Raw genomic sequence first — 20,911 nt, forward strand, 5'->3', positions numbered from 1 at the left:
GCGAATTTATTTTATTCCCACAAGATACTCTTTGCCCCAAGGCTGTCCCTGTTCGCCAGGCACATCACGATTTCCGCATTGAGTGAGATTTCCCCAAAGGCTGGTGGTACCTGCCACAGAAATATGGAATTTCCACCACCGATTCAGGACCGATGAATAGATGATTAACGCTGCCGTGCTGCGCTTTGAAATGCACGGAAAATTATTTATTCATTTACTGAATGTAGATGTTTAACTTTTTTATGCTAAAACCAAATTCATACTTCAAAATGACTACTGTTGATTGCCTTAACCTAGTCTCAACCAATGGCTGCACAAGAAAAGCATAATTTAGGTTTGACCCCCATGCGACGAACGCCGCCTGCTGTCTGTACCCACTTGAAGGGATTTCAGTGGTAGCGCTGTGAGATCTACTTCCGTGGAGCATTCTCTAACACACTCAAGGTTACTCTACTCTTAAAAAAAAGATCCAAATGGATTTTTCATCTCATGCCATGACAGCGAGAGCACACTCGGGATAACACTGGGGGACGGGTGGGGGGACAATTACCCCAAACACATTTATAATAAAAATAAGCGATGTTTGTAAAACTTTCTGACGGTTAAAATGTTAAGTTCCTAATTTACAGTCTGAATCGAAGCCACTCGATACAAATCCCGATGCTGCGCTGAGGGAAAAAAAAGGACTCGCTTGTCAGAGCCAGGAAGTTAATACATCCAATTGATGTTAATTTCCCAAAACCTTCACTTTCACTGCACAAATTAAGACGGGGCATTTCGCTGCTTGTCACGCGAATCCGTCGTATCTACAAATTTACATTTCTGTGAAAACATCAGTTGCACCCCCCACCCCTCCGACACCGTTGCCAAGACATTCATAACGTTTATGCATTCATGCTGAAGTTATGACGAATGTTACCCGTAAAAAAATTAGAAGAAAATTACAGTGGCTGTAATGTAAAACAGAACTTCAAAGTAGATATATGCCGTTCTACAAAGCTACCATGTAACAAAAATATATGCCGTCCAAAAGAAAGGGATAATGGTGTGACGTGCCTCGTATATTTTCTGCCATTGTTGACAAAGCCGCAGAGCTGTTTTAAAGCTCGAGAGAGAAAAAAAGTGCTCATCAGAATTAGGGACAGGGCGGAAAAGACGCAAGACGTGGCCTGAAATTCTACGATTTCATTTTCGGTTCCGCGTGATATTTCTCAGAAGCGATGCAATTCCAAAATACCAATTAAAAAATTCTATGCGAGGGAGATGAGTTTTTTTTTAATTAAAGCACAATGTCATTCATCTGTTATCTTCATAATTCAATCTCGTGCCACTAATGCTACAAGCAAGCTTTTTTATACGGCTAAATTACCATGCTCCATATTCTGTCAACACGTTTCTCAACTAATGAGCTGCCTCCAAAGGGCACGATCTGTTTTTTTAGGCCACAGCTGCGGCCACGCCGTTAATGAAAGCCTTCCGTTTATTGGTTGTGCAATTATCGCGGCCACAGAGTTTCCTGATTCAGCGGGGCAGGCTGGCACGCGGGCAGGCGCGGGCGGACGATCTGGTGGCTGATTCGCGCCTGCCTGCAATGTGCTTGTCTAGCATGGCGCAAGCGCCGTGGTCACATCACCGCCACTTAGTGGCGAACGGCGGTTGTTGTTGTTGTCTTGCTGACCAAATTTACGCATGTTGAACTTCTTTCGCGCCGTACGTAGTCAACCGTGCTCATCGGAGATGTGTGGCGGTTGGTGCGCACCAAGAGAGACATCTCCCCCCGTGCCGCCTACCAGAGGCTGTTGGGGCAACTGCGAGTCCCTGAACGGAACCGTCACAGGGTGTGAAGGTCGCGGTGTGGCCAGCACCACGCCCAGCTGCCTTTGGAGCAAAACTGAAGTGAAGAAACTCCCAGCGTGTGGAGAGAAACGTGCCACACACATTGCACGGTGCAACCTGAAAATGCACGAGAGAACTATACAGTTCCGCGCAAATCGCCAAAATCTACACAGTGGCATTGCGAATTCATGATAAATGTGAGTCGAGGCTGGTCCAGCGTTTGCTTGGTTTGAACCTGTGTTGCTGAGATTATCCGCTCCGGCTAGTCAGGGATGCTTTTGTGTGGTGTATGTGTAGGGAGAGACGTATGAATGTGATACGTGCGGTCTGCCCGTTCACTTTTGTCGCTTTGTGTTCTCTCCACGCGGACGCTCGTCATTATTTCGTGGCATTGGTCAAACATCACAATGCACGAATCCCCTCAGACAGAAAGAAAGTCTTGAGGCATGTATTATTAAATAGTCAAGGCTTCCTGCATGAAAAACTTCAGATAATTATTTAAATGTAGCCTAAAACGATTGTGCAGTGTTTTGTCACCGCCAGCGATTGGCAGACAACAAAGAACGCCACCGCACAACCGCCCACAGGTGGGCACTTTCAGGGAAATGCCACTTATTTACCGACCTGCTTTAGCCGATCACGCCAAGCCATCGCGTCCCTGTCGGCAGACGTCGCTCAAATGAACGACACGGGGGCTTTGTTTGTCGGCGACAATGACGCCCGCCAATTCAATTTGCCTTCCACGTTGCCTTCACCCCAACAGCAAAAAGGTCGCCTCCGCAGTAAATTAAAACAAGCCACTGTCTGTGCAGTACCTCCACGTAAAAATGAAATATCTCATAGTCTATACGCCCATTCTTCTCGTTCTGCTTACGCACGGCTTTTTATGACAGCCCATAGTCCTCGCTCAGCTCCGGTAATGGCCAAAGCACAGCCTCGGGAGAGGTGGGGGGTGGGGAATGGACGTCTGCAACGCCTCCGCTGACTTTCACCGTGGTCCACTACGTCCTGCACAGGATTCCCATCGTCGCGTGCCACCGGGGGGGCTGCAGCTGATTTCCCACTTGCATGTGTAGGGGTTGTTACGGGGAGAAAGGCGGACAGAAACACAAGGGTGTCTGCACCCACACACGGGTGTCTACATCCACGTCCGCAACGGTTAACCCTGGGGGGCCATGGGTGGCGCTGTGATCCCCCCATAGCCCCACCCCTCGGAGAGGATTCCTATAAAAGGCGGGGAGCCAGAGGGCTCGAGGCCAGTGCTTGAAGCTTTACCAGTGAAGACGGAAGAACGGCAGGATAGGCCCTGGAACTCCCCTGGCTCGCTGTCCTTGTCAGGGCCGAGCAGGGCAAGCCAGTGGCGCGGCCCCAAGAACTCCAGGACCGCTGCTCTTGTAAGAGCACGGCCTGGTTAGCTGGGTGCCGGGATCCGTGCTTGACCAGGGCCGGATCAGATCGCCTCCCCTAGCCCTCGTAGCGGAGGACTGGGAATAGGACAGTCAGGGAATAGTGCTAGGGGTGTTTCCCATTAAGTACGGGTGAAGGGGCGTTACACCTTCAAGTGTTGTTACCGCCTTGGGATAAATAAACGAGTGTGCCTCAACTACGTCGTCTGTCTCTTTGAGAACTCACTACACATGGATGGTGGCCGGGTCGGTGCTGAACCAACGAATGACCCATTGGCACCACCCAAGTTCGCTCTCCCGAGCGGTATATCACTCTTAAGGTACTCCCCCCCCCCCCCAAACAGGCCAGCTCTACTGACACCCCCCCCTCCACCATCCGAGAGGAGTTGTAGCAGCCGGGCCTGCTGCTATGGGTGCTACGGGTTATTCCGCCCGGCATGCACCACTGTACTCTTTGGTTCTTTCGGTAAAGTCACGTGACTTTAAGCCACTTCCGTTGAGCTATCATTTGTGGCCAGATCGCCTCTGAAAAAGAGCTGTATAGTTGACCTTGCGTGGTAAAATAAAAAAAAAATACTCTTTAGTTCTTTCGGTAAAGTCACGTGGTTAGAAATAAAATAATATAAAATAAACTATGTGACTTTACCGAAAGAACCAAAGAGTATGGATTCCTGCAGTCACGAAAGCTTCAAATCAAGAATGCAACACTGTGTTTGACGCAGGTATAATCTAGGCGGGCGGGCGGGGGGGTTTCGATGGTTGTGTCGGTGATGAGACACTGATTTATTGCGGATGTCACAGTTTGTCCAAAGCTGTCGCCATCGCTCTTCAGCACCGATCCCTGAAATTTTCAGCGACGGGGCCATATCCTAAAAGACTTTCAGCGATCTGTGTCGGAGCGTCAGTGGGTTCACTGCATGTTGGCATTCGCAGCCTCGTGTTAGCCAGCAGCGTTGCGTGTAATTCCGGTTGCAATTTCTCAACCCCGATATCATCGCAGCCTGGTACAGAATTGTGAAAGAGATATTAACATCAATCTTCAAGTAAAAATAAACGTAGTTAATTGTGTGGATACATAGAGTGATAATAAGACGACAGTTTCCTGCTTCCACTCAAGTTTCAACAATGCTTGGCTCATTGGCATTGTTTTGAAATCGGAGGACAAGTGAATTAGTGGGGTTTTGTTACCGCTGCCAGTGTTTGGTGGACTTTTTTTTGTTCCCGGTAGCCAGTTTGTTCGAAAAAAAAATCCTGTAGACATTTCTAATTAAGAGACTGAATTTTTAAGGCTGTTTTACTCAACAGAGCACCATGCACACACTTACACTATCTGTCTTCGTTGACATGGGCAGTGGAATACATACAAGAAAATATAATAGCCGAAACTTCCGTTGCAATATTTTGTGCAATAAACACATACCCGTTTTTGCAACTTTGTAGGTTTTTCGCCACAGCACTATGCGTCTCTGCGCTGTATATTCCTGAGAAGGCGGTACAGCAAAGTGTGGACAAATTGTTTTCATCTGTAAGGGATCGAGTGTCGCCCCCTCGTATGCGTGGGCTTTCTCCCGGGGACTCTGGTTTCCAGCCACATGTATAACCATTTGTCTGAAAACATCTTAATATATAGAGGACTGCAGAGTTTGGGCAATCGTTGGTGGCACCGGCTAACCGGCTGACTGCTGCCTTCCAGCTTGTGTGGTTCCTCGGTAATTGTGAGATGCAATTTGGATGAATGACGATATTTAAAAAAAAACATTAATCGTATTATGATCGTGTCAAATAACACGTGGCACAACCCGAAAATACCGCGAAGAGCTTTGCACAGAGCTTCGTTTTTTAAATCTTTTTATGGAGACGAATCGAGCATTTTTTTTTACGGATTACTTTCCTTCTGAAGGCACACATCCAACCTGATCCTGAATGAGGATTCGTAAAAATAAGAATTGTTAAAATACGTAATTATTCTCTTTTTACCAGAAGCGAAACAAAGACACACCGCTTGCTCCCGGCAAACGACGGCACAGTGCACCGTCATGGCAGCCGCTAAATGTTTGTTTGAAGAGAGTCACGCGGAGGTAATTTGTGTAGCCCCGTGAGAGTTTAAGAGACCAGGATGAGTGTCGTTTGCCAAAAGAAGCCCAAGCAAAACGTCCTTGTTCAAATCTATGTGCACATCAAATCTGTGTGCACAAACCCGTCTGCAAAAAAAAAATAACATTCAGGCGCGGTTATGACCTGGATAACTTACAACCGGCACGAAACCTGCGCTACTCTGCAAGGGCACACTCGAAATCACCCCGTGGTGTAAGTTGCAAGTGAACGTTATGACTCCCGTGCCTTGGTTTTGACATGCGTGCTGTGTCTTCGGAAAATTTTGCAAAACGCGATAAGGTGAACATGAATAAGTATGGGAGCATATTTTACAGCCTCTTCATTAAACCCACCCTTGCTTGCATTCCCAGTTCGTATCTCTCTTTCTGTGCCATGTCTTTTCTCAAATACGTCGGCGATTTTGGCCTTCCATTTAGCTCTGTCCATGGTATATACTTAAGAACGTTGCTTTAGATAATCCTCCCAGTTGCGTCGAATTGTTAAAATTGCTTGTGTAGCTTCATTTGCTGTCTTCCCCTGAAATGTTGTACCGATAGTTTTCCCCAGTCAAGAAATTTCAGCCTCTTATTTTCTCATTACATGTCCAAGAAATCTTAACTTTGCCTTGCTTAAAAATAATTCTAAACATTTACTTTTGTACCTGCTATCCATTATACATTCATGTTATACCCAGAGAAACGATGGATAAGTTTCGATTTAAAGCTTTCGTGACTGCAGGGATTCATCTTTTTGGTTCTTTCGGTAAAGTCACGTAGAATGGAAATAATAAAATAATAAAAATAAAACGTAATAAAATAATTCTCACGACGTTTCGGCCACAACGCAAGCAGCCGTCCTCAGGTGGAGAGCAGGTCTGTCGAGTAGACAGACCTGTCGAGTAGACAGACCTGCTCTCCACCTGAGGACGGCTGCTTGCGTTGTGGCCGAAACGTTGTGAGAATTATTTTATTATGTTTTATTTTTATTATTTTATTATTTCCATTCTACGTGACTTTACCGAAAGAACCAAGAAGATGGATAAGTAGCCCAATAAAAGGACACATTTGCAGCCCTAACACATTTCTCATGGCCACTGCTGGTGGAAGGGCCTCCACTAGATAGAGCCCAAGAAAGCTCGCCTCTAGAGGGTTGTTTTGCCTACTCTTCCATACTGGTCAGATGCTTTAGAAGAAGTGGGAGCCCACAGTTTAGCCCTAACCACACGGGACCTGCCGATCGACTAACCGTGGAGTTACCCATTTATACTGCTGTTGGGCAGGACACAGAAGCGGTGGGAGGAGGGATTTGAGAAACTCGCACCGTTGTTTCAGCTGCCGAGTTCTAGAGATCGATTCGAACCGGCGGCCTATCTCGATCGCAAGTCCAGTGTGCTCACCGTTACGCCGCGGCAGCGTCCCGTGCATGCCGCGTGGGAAGTGGACTTTAATTAGTCGCAGGACATCTCTTTACAACCCGCTCATTAATGATAATTCTTGCTTTGCAGCCTCAACTCGTATACCCAGGGCAAACATTAAATTAATAAGGTTAATGACAAGGGGTTACTGCCTTACAAATGTTTTCAAATTGGCGGTGACGATCGCAGAATAAAGAACAGAGCTGAAAAAGAGATGCCCGGGTGTGTATATAGACACGTACACAGGCAACGTCGAACCTGACCGGCATTTAAAGAAGAGCTACTCAATATGCAATAAACACATAAATTCACAAATACATTTAGGGAAAAGGTCACTCACTCAACTTCAAATCACGCGAAAGACAGGCGCTGTGAAAAAAATGTATCGATTGAACAAGGTCGAGAGGCAAATCCATCTCGAGGAAAGGTAGGGGAAAAGAAACCACCCACACATCAAGCGCTCTTCAAAAGAAAAATATATATATATATATAACATATGCATTCGGGGCGTGCGTGCGTGCGCGCGTGCTGAATATGGCTCTTGCACGCTTTCCTCTCCTCTTTCGACGGAGGTGACCTGAGCACCAGTACTTTTCGCCCTCTTGCTGTACGTGCAAATTCGGGCGACTTTACGGGGAGTTGCGGTGCAAAGGGCCAACCTCACGTCGGCGCAACTCGGTGGTAGCGAGCGACCATTCCCAGCACTTTGAGTAACAAAACAAGACGGAGCTGCTGGGCTGCCTATTTGCAGGAGGGAGAGACACGTTTGAGCAGGGGGACGCACGTTGCAAGGTGCCAGAGGGTGTGTGGTGGACTTATTCTGGTGGATGGTGAGTGTGGTGTAAACTAAACTAATTTTTTATTTTACCAGCTAAGGCCCACTGAGCTATATAAAACTATTTTTCAGAAGCGACCTGGCCACAAGTGGAAATTTATAGCAGCCAAATGCTAATGTGGAGGGAAAAATCGGAGGACCCGGAGAAAAATCCATGCAACCACAGAGGAAGCAGGCAACAAATATACAACAGTCAGGGTCGCGATTGAAGCCACTGTCGCCTGTATACCAGGCAAAGTAGTCAACACATCGCCACCGTGGTGCCACACAGTGGATTTGGACAGCAGCTTGCGACCAAATTACATCCTGAACGCGCGCACGATTTTGTTGGACCTTGAAAGCTAAGCAGACGTGAGCCTGGTGACAACATAAATGAGAGACTGTCTGGGACTACCACGTGTTGTAGGCTTGGCCTGTGAGGTGACACGGATGTTTTTGCTCCGATTTCTAATTACTTCATTGCTATACTGTACTCTATTTTTTATTTGTTTTTTGTTGCGATTTTAGTGACCCAGGGTCAAATCTGTGAATGAGACTATCCTGTTCTCTTGAGCTCTAACCTCGTTAAACAAATACACTTGACTAAACGTGACTCGACCAAGAGATGGCAGTGTGGTCAATCAATTCTTGAATCTAATTGTGTGGATCTTTGAGTGTCTGTCACTCCCTCGTATGCTTGATGTGTATTCTACAGATACCATCGTTCCCTTCCACATGCCAAGCGCTCATTAACCCTTTCCCATTCCGATAACGTACTTGCACGCCGTGAGTTTTTCTTCCGATTCCATTCCGATAAAGTACATGTGCGTCAAAATAAAATAGCTTTATCAGCACCGAGGCTCTCACAAGGGCCGCGCGGGAGGGCGTGCGGCAGTTTGGCATCAGCTATCATAGAGTGCGGTCGTGTCACTACAGTTCTCTGCGGTGAGTACAGCACAATGTCTTTAAAAAAACGGTGCTACGCCTTTTCTATCTAAAACACTGAGCCACTCACGCGCTCCGAGTTTTAGCGGTGAATGGGACACCCACCCTGCAACTTGCAAACGTCTCGCAATGAGGAAATGGTTAATGGGACTGACCAAACGTCTGAATGCAGGACCTTCCAGAGGGAAAAAACAAAGTCTTGAGACTCAATGAGGCTTTCTTCAGAATAAAATCTAAACAAAGGGCAAAAGAACCACCACAAAGATACGCCCATTCTAATTCCATAGCTTTGTGAGCTCTGTAGCCACAGCTCGCCATGATAACGCCTAGACTCACCCAGAGACCCATCGTTTGTTGTCCTGACCCCGCACCTCTGATTAGCATGGTTGGCTACGTACGGTGCGAACGAAGTTCTACATACATAACATTTCAGACAGCCATATCACCCCCCCCCCCCGCACTGCAAAAACTTGGCAAGACCCTCCATGGTAAACAAGCAGAAGTAAACATCTGTATTGCCGCCGAATGTCATTTGCGTTGATTGAGCACGTCTCTCGCGCGGTCTTCACGGCTGAGCCATCGTTCCGTTACCTCGTTTCGTCACGCCGACTTAATTTGGCTCTCCGAGCCATATAAGCATTTTTCAATTAAGCTAGGGAATCCTGAGACTAATGGAGCACGCAGATTGTGTCGTTATTAAGCTGATGGGGACGGGGCACAGCTATAAACAATTCTGCATCGCTAGCACAAGCCCCAACATCTGGTTTCCTCCCCCCCCGTCACCCCCCCCCCCCCCCCCATTCTGCCACTTTGCGTTTCTTCCACCACCCCCCAGCCCCGTTCATTTATTCAACGGGCGAACCGTGCAAGCGGAACGTGGCGGTGGCCGCGCGCTCGCTCGCTCGTTCCCCTCCCAATGTCGATCGGCGTACTGAGACCCGGTGGGCTCGCGTCTTTTTGTTTTGTCGCGAATGAAATTTGCCAGCTCCTACAGAAATACATCGCGAGGGACGAGCGGAGCGGTGAGTGCGGCGGGCTCTCGAAATCCTGACGCTCGGTCGCCGAGTTAGCACGGTCGGCTACGTGCAGTGCGAAAGAAGCTCGAGGTACATTGCTCGTTAGTTCCGTGTCCGACCACGGATAACATCGGAGCGGTGGCGAACGTGAGATTTAAACCGGTTCCCGAGTTGTCGCTTCCAGCACTACACCCCCCCCCCCGCCCGCCACCACCACGAACTCACCACTCCCCCGCGACGATCCCACGGCATTGATTTAGAAACAGCTGCAAAGTTCAATTTAATTAATTCGAGAAATAATTAGAGCGCATTGCGAGTGTTCTCCTCTTGTGTACACAGATTTACAAGAGGCACTCCACTTTCCGCCAACACAAACAACAACCTATCGAGGACTATAATCCGCGAGGCAAGTCAAGCAAAAACATCGTAATTATTGCGCCCCTCCCTCCCCCGCCCGCCACCCTCTCCTAAGTTTTCGCTAATTATCTGTAAATTGATGCACTTATTGAAAGAAAATGGAATTTCTTTTTTTTACCTGTTCGTCATTCACGTATGAAAAAAGGCAAAATATTTTTTTTACAGAAAATAATTGAGTTCATTGAATCATTTTCTAACGAGTACAAATTAGAGAGATGCTGACAACGACGGCCGTGTAGTATTTTAGGTTCCTTTCCACGCTCGCATCAAATATTAAGCACTTGACAACCTTGAAATGTTACACGCTTTCCCAACAGGGGGTTGCAAGCGTTAATGCATCAACTCTATTCATCCGTCTGTCTTTCTGTCTGTAATAGGTGATTCCACATTGCGAAAAGAAAACCTTCAACGTAAAGTTCTGGTTTCCATTCCAGACTTTGCCCTTTAGAAACCCCGAGCAAAGAATGTATCAAAGAGCAGCCTAAAACTAGAAGATGAAAACCCAGCGCTGAAAAGAATCGCGAAAAAAATAGCGCACGCCTCAAAGTCAACCTCACCGTTCCGACAAAATCACAGCTCGTGAAGTCACCTTGCGACGCACAGACCCCCTCACGACCGCATCATCACGAGCGAGACGTCACACGCGCCGCGCTGCATGGCGTCACCTTCGCGAGCGCCACGATATTTTAGCGACGAACAAAAAAAAACACCACCGTAGAAAAAGGTTGTCCATAATCCATGAAGGTGCACGTTTCTTCTTCCTTGTTTTTTTTCAAGCGTCAGACCAATTACCACGCGACCGCTCGCCAATTGCAGACAAGGTCAACTGGGCCTTGTCTACGATTACATTCTGACTCCTGGATTGCCACTCCTGAGTCGTATCATGAAAACAATTCAGTGTAGATTAACAACATCTTTCAAACCTTTGCACAATACTTCACGTATATCTTAAGCGGTGCAATGCTGTTGCATGCATCAGTGTGTTACACGAAGTTATTGGTCGTCTCGACAACTTGCTGCGATTCTAAGTTCACGTGTGCTCCTGCTATCCGTGCGCAGTGCTCTGCTAAATTGTGCAGAAGTGGATCTCGAAACCTCCATGGGAGGTGGGGGGGGGTTAGCCGCTGTCCAGAAATTCAAGCTTTTCAAATAGGGCCCCTCAATAAAAACACAAACATTCAATGTACTTCCTCTGGTTAATATCGATACAACCAAGGCTTTAGTACTCGCGTCCGGGCCCGTTTGCACGGGCAGCTGCCGTCACGCTCCAATCACAATGCGTGTGCTCTCAAGGCGGGGGGAGGGGAGCAGGCAGCATCGCCTCCATGCAAATCAATTTATAACATTTTTGACATGCGTTTTTCTGGAATTTTTTGTTGTTATTCTGTCTCTCACTGTTCAAATAAACCTACCATTAAAATTATAGACTGATCATTTCTTTGTCAGTGGGCAAACGTACAAAATCAGCAGGGGATCAAATTCTTTTTTCCCTCACTGTAAATAACAAGGTCGTGGGTTCAATGCCAACCCTGTATATTTGGAGCTTGCGTGTCTCTCTCCCCGTGATCGCGTGAATTTTTCTCCGGGTCCTCCAGTTTTCCCCTCCACGTTTAGAAGCAACGTCACCACGCGTTTAGATAATTTGGCTGCTGCTGTATTTCTACATGATAAGCCACTTCGTTGGGCTATCATTTGTATTCAGGTCGCTTCTGAAAAAGAGATATAGAGTTCAATGGGGCCATACCTGGTAGAATAAAAAAAATAGCTTAGTTGAAATAGTTTTAAGTTTACTGATTGTACACTTTGTGTGAGGTGCGCTAACAAGAAAGAAATGATGATGATGGAGTCCAAAGCAAGGAAAGAGACCGAGCAGTGGCAGGGCGGGCCCCTTACCGGCGTGCGAGCGTGGCACGTAGAAGTGACCGTGGTTGGGTCCGTCCGGCGCCTGGCTGAGGGTGCAGCCACGGGGGCCCAGGCACACGCGACTCTGGAAGGGGAAGCGTCGCATCTGGGAGAAGAAGAGTCTGCTGCTCTCACGGTGGTGGGTGGCGGTGGGTGGCGGTGGGGGCGGTGGGGGCGGTGGGGGCGGTGGGGGCGGTGGGGGGAGGCGGTGGGGTGGGCGGTGGGGGCGGTGGGTGGCGGTGGGGGGCGGTGGGGGAGGTGGGTGGCGGTGGGGGCGGTGGGGGGAGAGGAAAAGACACAACGAGCGGCGAGGCGTGTCAGGCTTCACGTAGCGATAACATGGCACCTACCTGGCTGAGTGGCTTAGCCCAGTTTGCATGGGCCCTGGTGAAATTAATGAATGAAATAGGGGTCCGTGTCCAATTTCCCCCCACTCTCTTTCTGTGTCGACCTGTCCACTTGATAGAAACGCCGCTGCTTGTAAGCACACCTCATTGCCTGCCATTGCACGAGGATATTGTCACATATTGCAGGTATTTCAAAAAGTTTACAGATGTAGCAATTCACTCTTTGTTGTGACCGAGGACAGCAAGTTGTCGAGACGACCAATAACTTTGTGTAGCACACTGATGCATGCAACAGCATCGCACCGTTTAAATATTATATACGTGGAAGTATTCCCGTCTAGCACCGACTGGCGCCGCCAAGATGCTTGCAGTGAATGGACAAATGTCGTGGGCTGTGCAAAATAAAGCCGTGGGCCGTGTGAAATAAAATAGTGGGCCGTACGAGATGAAATCACGGTACGTGCGGGATGAAGGCACGAGACGTCCTGGAAGAATTTCGATTTAAAGCTTTCGTGACTGCAGGGATTCATCTTCTTGGTTCTTTCGGTAAAGTCACGTAGAAGGGAAGTAATAAAATAATAAAAATATATTATGTTTAAAAATAATAAAAATATATTATGTTTAAAAAATATATTATGTTTAATTTTTATTATTTTATTACTTCCCTTCGACGTGACTTCACCGAAAGAACCAAGAAGATAAAGTCCTGGATGAAGTCACGGCCATGTGAGATGAAGTCGTCGGGTCCGCTGTCCCGCACGAAGGCCTCAAGTGTGGGAAGGCCCGATGCGATTGCTCCTCACCGCGTGTTGGGCTGACGGGACGCAGAGGCGTAGAAAGAGAAGTGGAGCTGCCAGCCACGGCGTGGGTCGCATTCCGGGGCTGACGTGAGCAGGAACTTGGCGGGCACGCGAGGGCCGGGCAGGCCCAGCGACGACACGCACACGCACAGGCGGCGGGAGAAGTTTCCAAACGCGCGCGGGAAAACCTAAGCGGGCGCGGGAGACCGCGTTAGGACGAGGGGGATAGAGGGAGATAGAAACAGACGGACGCGGATGGAGAATGTCCACCTCTCACCTCTCCTCGCCCGGCAACAAGCTACCAGCAGCCGCAACTCTGCACCTTTATTCAATGGGAGGTCGCTCTTTCTCCTCTGCTGACCCAAGTCTGGAAGTCCCTCTGGCAGCACTGAGATTTCACCCTTCTACACCCCGCAAATTAAATAATAATAATATCAAGGCTCAGATCTACTCCGGCTGCCAATGTTTTCTTTTTCACCCATTCTACGTGTCATGTTCTGATCCCACGTGCCTATGCATTGGACATAGGAACTCATCCCAATTACTAATTCTTCATTCATTCATTTTTATGGATACAATTGACTGAATATTGCTGTAGACGGACAACAATGTGTTGGTCCATCTCTCGACCCGTCAATCTGCGTGAAGGCATGCCTCATGCGTGCATCTGTTTTATATGGTATATGTATGTTTAAGTGTTTCATACAGTTTAATTCCCGCATAAAGTAGAGGCTCCCATGATGGACTGGTTTTCCAGTTTGTAAAAAAAAAAATTGCACCTTCTTTAAAATTTGCCGTGGAATGTTGAGACGCACACGCATATGTAAGTGATTTACAACTCAAAATTGTATCACTGTGTTGCTCCCTGGTGTGTTCCGAGTTGTACGGCGTATTCCTCGACTTGTCCGACGCTTTGCTCCGTGCGCTGAGAGCTCCTGCAGAAAACCGCTCCAGGAACCGTTCCTGAAAAACTCTCCCTTGTCGAAGCTCCCAACACGCGGAGCGAAACGCCGGACATCATGCCGAACAACAACAACCAGCTAGCTGGGTATAACCCGAAAATTTAACAGCGGAACGCCGTGTTCGCTAGGGTGAGTGCATTGAAACAGCGAGTTTAAATAGAGAGCGGAAAAAAAACCATGATGAGGGGATGACTGCGGTCAGGAGAGCATGGCAGACGGCGATGGACAAAGAGAAAGAGGCACAGCGAAGTTGACAGAGCGGAAGAGCGGAAGAGCGAGAGAGAAACAGTGCGAGCAAGAGATCGAGAGACAAAGAGAGAGCGAGAGAGATGCGAATCCGGTTCCAAGCGCTCACGTACGGCAAACATGATTTTCACACCACGGGGCAGAGCTTTATGTTTTTTTTAGGGCCAACAGCAAATCTAGCCCTGGCATCATAGTTGCCACTATCTCATTTCCCATTTAATCTACTTGCAGCGAGTGCTGGCTGGCAAGACCAGTTTAGGAAAGGGGGGGGATGTAATGGGAAAGTTTAATGCCCTTGGCCTGAATCTGACCGCAAGCAATCGGCTGTCTCATGAATCTTCTTCAAGTGCGGCATCTGCAAGTTGTTGTTGTCCCCCTCCTCCATCCACCCGCCTCTCTCACACCGAAACAAAATCCTCGGCCGCCACCACTTTCAGAGGAGGCGGCAGACAACATGAAACGGCGCGGGATTTGTGGGCAACCTCATAGAGCAGAGCCGATAATTGCTTGACCGTCGCGAGCTGCCCCAAAAGAATTGAGCAGGCTGCAGCTCTCGACGGCTGGCCCCGGTACATCGCACTCCGTGGCGGCGCTCGGCATAAGAAAACCAAACCGAAGCCTTCGTGCGCCAGGCAGCTCAAGGGGTTGCGGATTCATAAAAGCCATGGGGTATGCACCAAACACTGTTGTCAGCTTGAACCTGGTGGTAAATGAGCTTATTTCAAACAGCTTATTTCTATGATACACAGCATATAATGTTTGTAGTTACGCGACACACCCGAAAAATATAATTCAATACTCAGGGCCCCCAGCGGGCTGGCAGCTGCTTACAGAGACGTAAATGTGGAGGTTGTGAAGGACGTAAATGTGGAGGTTGTGAAGGGCGCAAATCTCTGAAGATTGGAACAGCATTCGTTCTCAGACAATGCAGACAGGAGGAGTTGCGTGCATCTGGCTTCGCTAGCATGTAAAGCTTTTGTTTTTGTATCGCCGATTTTCCCTGGATGTAAACCCCACTGATATGATAACGCCGCTAAAGGGATTTTCGTTGCGAGCCATGGGGGGGGGTCCGTTTTAATCGCGTGGGAAGCGCCTTATTTTCTTAACACATCAGCAACACATATTGGGCATCTCTCTCTCACACACACACGATCCAATGACATCCATTGCACAAACCTCATAATTATAATAAACGTCATGGGGGGCGGTGGGGGTTAAAACTTAAAACGATCAACCGTTTACTTTCTTCAGTCTTCTGACTCGATGCCTTCTATAGGCCTCCTCCCAAAGCAATTGACGTGGAAGCGAATGCTCCTTCTAAAAGAGAAACCGCCAACAAGTGGAAAACTTCAGTTTCTCCGAGTTTGCTTTGCCGTCAACCCTCCTCAGTGACCCCAAGCTGAATATCGCAGTGCCAATAGATCCCCATCTCATCTTATCCGACCTCCCCCCTCGTGTGCTCTCTGCTCCCCCTAACTCGGATAACTCCAGCTAAGTGAAGTGTGAAATTCCATCCCCTTCGCGTCCTATTAAACATATGGGCGTATCGGCAGTCCACGTATTGCAGTAGAACACACCAGTCCTCATAAAACAGTCTATAATCTCCATTTTAATCGCCAAAATGTATCTGTTTATCGATTCGAAGGTTTACTCAGTCTGCTGAGACCAAATAAACCTGAATGGATGAACCATCCGAGGAAGTCTAGGGCACAAGGAGTGAAATCTGCCTTTGGAACACGGAGCAGCCAATCGTCATCAGGACGGTGTGATGTTATACGGCAACAGACTGCGAAGCTTCGTGTTCAGCCGCTCAGATAAACACTCGTCTTCCAACTTGCTTCGACATCAACGGAATTGATTTTGACGCACCACCCCGCAGGATTTTCTGACCGGGGATGTGAATCCCGGGAAAATAAATAATTATTGCGAACATTTTGCTTTTTTTTTCATACCGCATACCACCGGTGTACCGCCAATACGTTCACTTATAAATTGTTCACTGCGAAAAGACAATGCAAAAAGAGTAATGGGCAATGTAGAGGTCAAACAAATGCGTGTGTAAGACAGATTTAGCAATTTTTTTTTGCTACAATTGACGGCATTCTATCAATCGGATTCTATCGAAGACACGTGAATATCGAATACCATTATGCCTCACCTTTGTCGCCTCTAAAATACATTTATTCGACTTTGGTTGAAATTGATGTAACAAACCAAGCTCTCACAAACCAAAGTCGGAATACAAATGTTTTTTTTGACGCAAAAAAATAATAAACCATGTTACAAGGGTGGAAAGGCTACAATAAAAACCAATGCATGGAGAAAGCAAATAAATAAATACCAGAAGTAAAGTGAGAAAAGGGGATATACATTTTTGATGAAGTTATTTGCCGGAATATTAAATGATATTCGCAGAAAATTTGACTGGAGAAATGAATGCATAACATCAACGGTGACGATATTCACCAATGTATGTGTATCTACGTGCCTTTACCGAAAGACCAAATGAATATGAATACATATTATTGGTTCTTTCAGTAAAGTCACGTAGAAGGGAAATAATAAAATAATACAAATATAAAACAATAAAAATTCTCACGACGTTTCGACTGCAACACAAACAATCATCATCAGGTGTGAAATCCACAGCAAGAAATTTTTAAAAAAGTGTGGATTTCACACCTGATGACGATTGCTTGTGTTGCAGTCGAAACGTCGTGAGAATTGTTATTGTTTTATATGTGTATTATTTTATTATTTCCCTTCTACGTGGCTTTACTGAAAGAACCAAGAATATGAATCCCTGCAGTCACGAAAGCTTTAAATCGAAATATGAATACAATTTATGCGTGCCGATGGGAGTCAACAGAATAAAATGAAAAACAGGAAATTATTCAAGAACTTGATAAAAGCAGGCTGCAAAGTTGTGTTCAAGGCAAATGAAGGCAAGTCACGTACAACAAGCTTGCTGAACAAAACAAATATCTGTTGGGGGGGGACGCAACTGTAAAAGACATCACATGTATACAATAAGAAAAGTACTGAAGGCAGACCGAAATATGTTTTTAAATTAAATAACGATGGCCATCTGTGCTGTCAACACCCTGTCCCTGATCAAGCCCAGACTGAATACCATCCTCTTCCGCTCTGCTCATGCCCGTCTCTGCAAGAGTCTTCACTAATACCTTCGCTTATAAACAGCTTGTTACACATTTATTTTACTTCTCTTTTGGGGTGTCCCCGTGATCCATAAGGTCCCGAATCTTTGTACAACGTCATGAGATGTCGTTCCAATTAGACACTCTAGAACTCAAAATCGCATTGTTATCACGAAACTGGAGTAAAAAATCATCAGGAGTGAACTGGCCAAGAATCTCGCGCAGTAAATTCACCGAGACGTTATGAAATTAAAAGGCTATTGCTTACAGGAATAATGCATTTGCACGGATCCTGTCCTCGGTTAACGAGCATTATTAACAACGATGTGCGTTGAACTTCTTTCGCACCGTACGTGGCTAACCGTGCGAATCGAAGGTGCGGTGGTGTTCTCGCGGAAGGTGCACACAGGAAGGTGGCAGATTGTCCGTAGGGCTGCGGTGAGACCGCTGGGCTCGGCTGGCAGTGGCCTCAGCCTTGCGAGGGCTCTCCTCGGCAGGCAGGGTTGGGATGCCGAGGGGAGGTCTTTTTAAATCCTTTATATTAAGTTCGCTTGCTTGCTTGCGTGCTTGCTTGCTTGCTTAGGACCGTGCAAATCTTTCGGTCGTTTTTTAACCAACTTCCCGTGATCAAATCGAGCTGACATTTTCCACACAGACTCGTTGTGCGTGACAATTAATGTTCGTGAAATTTTTTTTCCAAAATTGTACACTTTTTAGGACAAAAATATTATATTTAATTACCAATTGCTTAATGCTGCCATGCAATCATCTGGCCCATAGGTGGCAGCCATCTCAAGCCAGAGGACGAGAGGACTCTCGCCGCCACGCATATAAAGGATTTATAGTGAAAAACTTTGTTTTTACGGGTTATACTTTTAATGATGGGTTTTTTTAATCCCAAAGTTTTGGGCAAACCTTTGATCAATGTGTATGATTCACCTTAATTTGATGGAAAGTGTAGCTTTTTTTGCTGTTAAATATTTAATCTCTGAATTGCATAAAAGTACGAGTAAAATCTGATTACTTATTTTAATGCATAATTGTGAGATAGCTATTTTGTATGATGTATGTATGAATTTCATTCGCTCCGTACGCAGACAACCATGCTAGTCAGAGGTGCAAAAAGTCGTATTTTTCATATATATGAAAACTTAATATTTGTTATATTACTAAATACATTTTTTATTACTACCGTGTTAAATGTATATAGTTTTTGTTTAATACTGTCCAACTAGGGTAGCATTAGCTCCGTCTCTCCATCCATTCATCCATCTATCTGTCTATCTGTCTGTAAAAGGGAGGCAATGATAACTCTGCAGCAAATGTATTCCAATATAAACGACACTTGAAGATAGAATTGCAGCACAATTAAGAGCAAATCCCTCACGACCGCACAATTTGACACGAACGTTTTCTTTGTTTTGGGTCACCTTTGCAAGAGTCAACGTGTCCTAATCGCGGCACAATTGTATACCCAAGGCTTGTTCGCCTTAGGTCATCATCTTTGCAAGTGTTGTCGTGCCCCCACATTAGAAGGCGAGACGGGTGGATGGATGAGCAGACAGCTATAGCGTGTCCTTAGTTGGAAAGCGATGAAGAGAAACTATACCCTATTTTGACTGTTAGGTTTTTTTCGGTAAAGTCACGTAGGTAAAAATAAATAATAAATAATTAACATAATAGAAAAAATAATAGTTTTTTTTTTACCTACGTGACTTTACCGAATCCTTGCAGTCACGAAAGCTTCAAATCTAGAATTTATACCAATACCCTATTTATCACAACATTAACGACGTTTTATTTATTCACAAAATAAACGTGAGTTTACGACACAAATGTTCATCTTATAAATACCGATTATAAAAAAGCCTAATATATTATGCATACGTCTGCTTTTTAGAGACAGTCTTAACAGCAAAAAAGGAATGCCACTATTTTAGTTAACGACGGGTTACATTGAGACATTATTTATTGAGTATTTTTATTGTGCACGCACACACTTGCAGAAATAACGGCAATGATTAATAAGACGACGCCAACAACAACAACAACGACGATGACGACGAGGAGGACACCAATCCCACACCAGGCCTCACCTTGAAGGCCGGCACCTCACCGTTGCCAGGTGCCAGCTGTTGCCACGGCGATGGAGGCACGGGGTCCAGAGAGAAACGGTAGACGGGGGGCTCCTGCCGCTCCCCTGCAATCTTGCTCACGAACACCGTCTGCACGAAGTCTGCCGGCGAAGCGGAAAAGAAAACCACCGTGGGTCCAGCTTTTTGGCTGGGCCATCAAACAGAGACGGGCCACTGCATCGCGCGCTTTCAGATGCGCTTCTGCGGCCGTCTGGAACGCTCTTCCTTGCGATGTTAGAAAGCCACTGGGAGCTGTGTACTTTCAAATCCAGATTGAAAACGAATTTCTTTAGAACTGCTTTTTGTCTCGACTTAAAGCTTTCGTGACTGCAGGAATTCATACTCTTTGGTATGAAGTCACGTAGATAGAAAAATAATAAAAACATATTTTTTTACAAACATATTTTTGTTATTATTTTTTATTATTTTTCTATCTACGTGACTTTACTGAAGGAACCAAAGAGGAGAACTGCTTTTTGTGTTTAGTTTGTTGTCCTTCTCCCACACCTCCGATTAGCACGGTTGGCTACGTACGGTGCGAAAAAAGTTCAACATACATACATACATAGAGAGGGCATCACGTTGCAGTGCTGTACATGTGCAATGATTCATCCCCTGGCAACGTGGATAAAGATTATAGGTTAAGGTGCAGCCCTTCAATTCCTTGCTCAAGTCACTGCCGCCAAAAGGACCTCAACTAGAGGGAGTGCTAGAGAGCTCCGCTCGAGCGGGTACTTTGGCCTACTCTTCTAAGCTGGCCAGAAGTCTTGGACGAGGTAGGAGTACCCACACTCTACCCAACCACACGTGACCTACATATTGACTATCTGTGATGTACCCATTTACACTGTTGGGTGGACAGAGGTGGGGGGATTTAAGAATTGCACCGTAGCTTCAACTGCCACGCCGGGAGATCGAACCAGCATCCTCTGAATTGCAAGTCTCTCGTGCCCTAGCCATTGCAGCACGGCAGCATCCCTCACGATTTGATGAACTTAGGGTGACAATTATGATTCAAGAATCATTCGAATATTTTTTGTCTCTCTGATATTGTTTAATCAGTTTTTTATTATATTTGTACAGCATTGTTTAGTCCAGGATCCTATCTATAACAATAGCATAACATTCCCCTATAACTCCCGTTTTCGTATAAATAATCTATTCTTAACAAATAATTGTATGCAGCCATTGCACGCTAAAGAATCGATATTTAAACGATAATAATGCATCGTTACATGCCAGCCAAAGCCAACCGCCTACAGGATACAAAATAACAATTACTGTCGTTGTAGAGAATGTGAGTAACAAAATAAATAAGCAGACAATAAGTCCTTCCTATGTATCTGTCTCTCCACTTAGACAATAAAATGTATGTGTATATTTACACACCCCATGAGCCAGACCAGCCTCTTGGGTGTG

General features: G+C 46.2%; 1 protein-coding gene across 1 annotated transcript in view; it reads right to left on the bottom strand.

Moving 5' to 3' along the window:
• DISP3 (dispatched RND transporter family member 3) overlaps positions 1-20,911 on the bottom strand; it is a 241,513-nt gene that overhangs the window by 62,491 nt on the left and 158,111 nt on the right. The window contains exons 14-16 of the mRNA XM_078607818.1: positions 19,454-19,593; positions 12,995-13,179; positions 11,836-11,969 (exon numbers count right to left, since the gene is read on the bottom strand). Of these exons, the coding sequence (XP_078463944.1) occupies positions 11,836-11,969; positions 12,995-13,179; positions 19,454-19,593 (459 nt within the window). The remainder of the gene's footprint in view (positions 1-11,835; positions 11,970-12,994; positions 13,180-19,453; positions 19,594-20,911) is intronic.

Source organism: Lampetra planeri, chromosome 28, assembly GCF_965212315.1.
Source record: "Lampetra planeri chromosome 28, kcLamPlan1.2.h2, whole genome shotgun sequence".
Classification (NCBI taxonomy): Eukaryota; Metazoa; Chordata; class Hyperoartia; order Petromyzontiformes; family Petromyzontidae; genus Lampetra; species Lampetra planeri.